Source organism: Oncorhynchus kisutch, linkage group LG20, assembly GCF_002021735.2.
Source record: "Oncorhynchus kisutch isolate 150728-3 linkage group LG20, Okis_V2, whole genome shotgun sequence".
NCBI classification, from domain to species: domain Eukaryota; kingdom Metazoa; phylum Chordata; class Actinopteri; order Salmoniformes; family Salmonidae; genus Oncorhynchus; species Oncorhynchus kisutch.
Window position 1 is genome coordinate 37,690,405 of NC_034193.2, and position 5,276 is coordinate 37,695,680.

The 5,276-nt window shown below is 41.1% G+C and overlaps 1 protein-coding gene across 2 annotated transcripts; it reads right to left on the reverse strand.

The window, feature by feature from the left end:
* Positions 1-847: 847 nt before the first annotated feature.
* LOC116355561 (equistatin-like) lies at positions 848-3,365 on the reverse strand. Of its 2 annotated transcripts, none has more exons than XM_031800034.1 (5): positions 3,272-3,365; positions 2,383-2,446; positions 1,567-1,698; positions 1,367-1,454; positions 848-1,290 (listed from the first exon to the last, which is right to left on the reverse strand). In XM_031800034.1, exons 2-5 carry the CDS (start codon positions 2,432-2,434, stop codon positions 1,275-1,277), a joined length of 288 nt encoding a protein of 95 aa, XP_031655894.1. In that variant the 5' UTR covers positions 2,435-2,446; positions 3,272-3,365; the 3' UTR covers positions 848-1,274. The 2 variants fall into 2 exon arrangements, with proteins under 2 accessions (XP_031655894.1, XP_031655895.1); XM_031800035.1 differs by having other exon boundaries at positions 3,276-3,337.
* Between the last annotated feature and the right edge of the window lie 1,911 nt (positions 3,366-5,276).

Genomic DNA, 5,276 nt, shown 5'->3' on the forward strand with positions numbered 1-5,276 from the left:
AAAGGTACAGGGATTGGACTGCTGAAAAGTCATTATCTCTGATGAATCCCCTTTCCGATTGTTTGGGGCATCCGGAATAGAGCTTGTGCGGAGAAGACAAGGTGAGCACTACCATCAGTCCTGTGTCATGCCAACAGTAAAGCATCCTGAGACAATGTGTGGGGTTGCTTCTCAGCCATGGTAGTGGGCTCACTCGCAATTTTGCTTAACACAGCCATGTATAAAGAATGGTACGAACACATCCTCAGAGACCAACTTCTCCCAACCATCCAGGAACAGTTGTGACAAATGCTTTTACCAGCATGATGGAGCACCTTGCCATAAGTGATAACTAAGTGGCCCAGGGAACAAAACATTGATATTTTGGGTCCATGGCCAGGACACTCCCCAGACCTTAATCCCATTGAGAACTTGTGGTCAATCCTCAAGAGGCAGGTGGACAAACAAAAAACCCACAAATTCTGACAAACTCCAAGCATTGATTAGGCAAGAATGGGCTGCCATCAGTCAGGATGTGGCCCAGAAGTTAATGGACAGCATGTCAGGGCAGATTTCAGAGGTCTTGAAAACAGGTCAACACTGCAAATATTGAGTCTTTACATCAACTTGATGTAATTGTCAATGAAAGCCTTTGACACTTATGAAATGCTTGTAATTATACTTCAGTATTCCGTAGTGACATCTGACAAAAATATCTGAAGACACTGATGCAAACTTTATCTAAATTAATATTTGGGTCCTTCAAATATTTTGGCCACGTAGTCTGTTCTGACGTCGGTCTTCCATATGTATATAGTTAATTCATGCGTACTGAGTGTGTGTACACACGTTGTGGATTTGTTCAATATTACTGCGCTGTCGGAGCTAGTAGCACAAGCATTTCACTACACCCGCAATATCCTCTGCTAAGCACATTTGTGACCAATAGTTTATTTGCAATTATATTGATAGTGATCACAGAGCAATAAAGAGCTGGGTACCAGGCAGTTAGCAAGTGTAGTAGGCTACTAATGACCATCAGCAGCATCATAGCTTGGATAGCCTAATTACCACTTGACTGCCTTTATGAACACCCGTGTGGAGGTAATACAGTAAAATCCCTTCCTCCAGTCCCCAGAAAGGGACAATTCAGATACATTGTTCAGCATGTAAAACCAACAAAGTAAATACATTTCTTCATTTATGTGTATGGCGAGAGGCATCTCCCTCAGTACAGTAAAGACAACTGTCAAAGTATTTGCAAAGTCTTCTCAACGTCTTCATTCCAACATCTTTCATCTGCGAGGACCACTACAATGAGACAAACACAAATATTAACATTCAGAACCAACTGTAAAGATTAAACATGTAGTGAACGAGTGTGTACCTGCATGGACATTTGATTGGAGCAGTGCCTGGAGGAGTCTCAGTGCCCGGAATCTTCTGTCCAGTCCTGGTCACACACCAACAGTAACCTACCAGAAATAGACATGTTGCATAAACAATACACATATTACCCTATCACATCGAATTGTCACACTCAACTGAATTGGAGAATTTTGTGTGTGTATGTGCCACCGTGTTAACCTGTAGAGCCCGAACATTGCTTAGGGGTGTATTGTCCAGCGGCGTCACACGTTGGGATGTAAGCTCCAATTGGGCCATTTATCGCAGCATCTCTAGCACGCTCACAGGGGGTCTTGGGTTGTATCGTAGCATCTGGACACAGGTAACATGGATTGTAATGTGGACATAACATCTCAGGACAATATATGGACAGAATATACATGACTGGACATCCAAGAGCCCGGAATCTTGAGTTGCGTCCCATATGGGAACCTACTCCACCTGGTCAGAAGTAGTTTATACGGAATAGGGTTCCATTTCAGATGTAACCTAGGTACTTGCTAGCTCAATATTGAAATTCTCCTACTTGTTTAAAAGCCCTGTGCAGTCAATTCAGATTCTGTCTTTTTTATAACAGCTGATGAAACTAAGACTGAAAGTGGGGGTATCAGTGTTCTTTCCTGATAGTTGGTAAACAATCCAATCATACATCCAGTTGAATGATCAAACCATTCAGGCCAGCATCTAGACACAAATATACATCTCTGGAACTAGAGGAGTGGCAGGTAGCCTAGCAGTTAGAGTTGGGCCAGTAACTGAATGGTTGCTAGTTTTTATCCCTGAGATGACAAGTTGAAATATCTGTCTGTGCCCTTGAGCAAGACGATCTTCTCTCAAATGTCACTAATGGCTGGCCTCCGAGGGTGTCCATGGGACAACTGGTTATGAAACAAAACATTAATACGTACGTGTGTGTGTGTGGAGGACAGATCAACACCCACTAATGTTTATTAAAATGAAATGTTGGTGAGTAAGTGTGAGGTACATCACTCTTACCTCCCAGAGCAAAAGCCATGCTGAAAAGCAGAATGATGGTCAATCTCGCCATGGTGATCGTCTCCTGAGAGAGAACGGAGAGATTAGGTGAGCATTTTAAAACACCTGGAATGGCTGTGGGTACTAGAGGAGCAGTTAAGGAAACCTTGTGTTAAGTACAAAACTTAAGCAATAATTGCTAAACCCAGTCCTGAGGAACCCTAGAACTGAGTATTGGCAACACGGCGCTACGATTCTTCCGCCAAAATACGGGTGTCATCTAATCTATTGTGGTTCAAGAGCCTGGCACACAGGAAAAAGTATCCTTCCCAAATGGCTCCTCATTCCTTTTGTCACGTTCATCATAAAGAGCGGAACAAGGCGCAGCGTGGTATGCGTACATTCTTATTTATTTAAAATAATTAACACTGAACAAACTAACAAAATAAACCGAAACGTGAAGCTATACAAAAACGAGTGCTGACAGGCAACTACACATAGACAAGATCCCACAAACAAAGGGAAAAGGCTACCTAAATATGATCCCCAATCAGAGACAACGATAAACAGCTGGATCTGATTTGGAACCATATCAGGCCACCATAGACATAGAAATCACCTAGAACTACATAAACCCTAGACAATACATAAACTAGCGTACCCACCCTAGTCACGCCCTGACCTAACCAAAATATAAAGAAAACAGATATCTAAAGGTCAGTGCGTGACATTATGTAGTGAACCACATTTGACGAAGGCCCACAGTGCACTCCATAGGGAAGGGGAAGCATCCTAGATCGAGTCAGAGACTACCCAGTTACTGCAAAGGTACTACATTTGACCAGGGCAACATAAAATGAAGGTGTTATTTGAGATGCAGATAGTCTATTAAATAATGACACAAGCTCACGTGCTTCACTCTTCCAAGGGATTCAGTGGGTGTCTCTCTGTTGTCTGTGAGTTATGGTCTACCTCTTCCACCTCTCCTTTTAAAAGGACCTGTCACAGCTGTGACTAGTTGCCTCATTAACCCAACGAGAGATCCAAATGTCGGCCATTAGCCAGTGGTGTAAAGTACTAAAGTAAAAATATTGAAAGTACTAATAAAGTAGTTTTATTGGGGGTGTCCTTACTATTTATATATTTGACAACTTTCACTTAACTACATTCCCAAAGATTATATTTAATTTGAAATATCATTTAATTTTGATACTTACGGATATTTGTTGAAACTTTCAGACCTTTTCTCAAGAAATATTTTACTGGGTGACTTTCACTTTTACTTGAGTCATTTTCTCTGAAGAAATCTTCACAGGCAGGGAAGAGAGTAGTAGAGGAAGATGGGTCCAGTTTCGAGGGATCCTGAGAGGCTCCCGTGAGTATGATGAGGCCAATAGAGAGTGACAGGAATAAGATGTGTTTCAGCAAGGTTGGTTTCTTAGCATTCATAGCCATGGTTATCAACTGTACTGCAAAAATATAACATAAATCACAGAAAATAGATGTTGTGGTTGTAGCTGCAGAAAACTCCTTGGGTTATGAGATTTTACTGCAAAATAATTACAAGGTGTGGTGAACGATAGTGTCTCGTTCTCCCAGGCTGCCGGCCTTCTGCAGGACAAAGCCCACGCTGTAGGACTCAGCCCTCGCACTAGGATTCAGTCCACCCAGTAGGACTCAGCCAACCTCATAGTATGATTATTCATGTAATGCTTTTGTTATGAAATTATATTTTTATTTTGAAAATGATCTTCCCCAAACTTGAAACTCATGCACTGCATGTTCATGCCAGTTAGGCTCTACACCCATTGTAAAAAGGTTATTTGGCCACTTCAGTTGTAATTCAAATGCAGCCAGCTGGTTAAATGGCATAGTTTTATTCATTTATATCCACTAGATGGCACTGTCCCTTTAAGAGATTCATGAATAAGGTGTGCAAGCAGTTATGGGATTGTGTGGAAGAGTAAGCAATTACACTGGAGAGCTACTGAAATCCATCGTGGGTCCAACGTTCCTTTGGATTGACATGGGGATGTTAGCTTCTTGCTAGCTGAATACCAGTGCTCTCAGAGACATGTTGTGGAGTTAATCATTACATTATTTAAAGCTGCTGTGTGGGTGACGATCTACTGTTCCATGTGGGGTTAGGGTGTCACGTGGGCAGTGTGTTTAAAGCAGAGACACTACTCAGATTGATTTTATGCACTTTAATACAGATTAATTTCACTTGATTGTGATTTGGACTGAATTTAACTTCATGGTGACTTCCTCTTGCGGTGATTTCCCTCCGACATTATCCGATTTTAACTGTAAGCTTCGACAGTATGAACAACCCCAAATCATTTTTGTGTCCTGTGCTGGGTCGACTTTCGCCAGTCTACACAAACCTTATCAAAACATATAGGCCTATGGGCTAGGCTACATGAGGTGTCGCACTATAATTTGAAAAAGTTGCCCAAAAAAAGGTCTGCATTGTTCTTGCCTTCGACTGGGCATCATTCACAAGTGATGGGCTAATATTGTCACCCATCAGACTATTCTTGATTTCATCTTTTCTTAACATGTACTAAATAAGTGAAATTTGTTTTGATTTAGAATGGACAATTATCATGCACCTGACTTGAAACAGGCAGTGGTAAAAAATGAATTTTATCTATGCACTTAAATAGCGAATGGAGGACGCTATTAATCGTGAATCACACTTATTCGTTAATTTATGACAGCCAGGTAGGCTGTACACCTGTTGTAAATATAAGCAATGTGCTTAATATTAGGAAAGTTGAGAAATACAGTACCAGTCAAAAGTTGACACATCTACTCATTCAAGGGTTTTTCTGCATTTTTACTGTTTTCTACATTGTAGAATAATAGAACAAATCAAAACTATGAAATAGCTCCTATGAAATCATATAGTA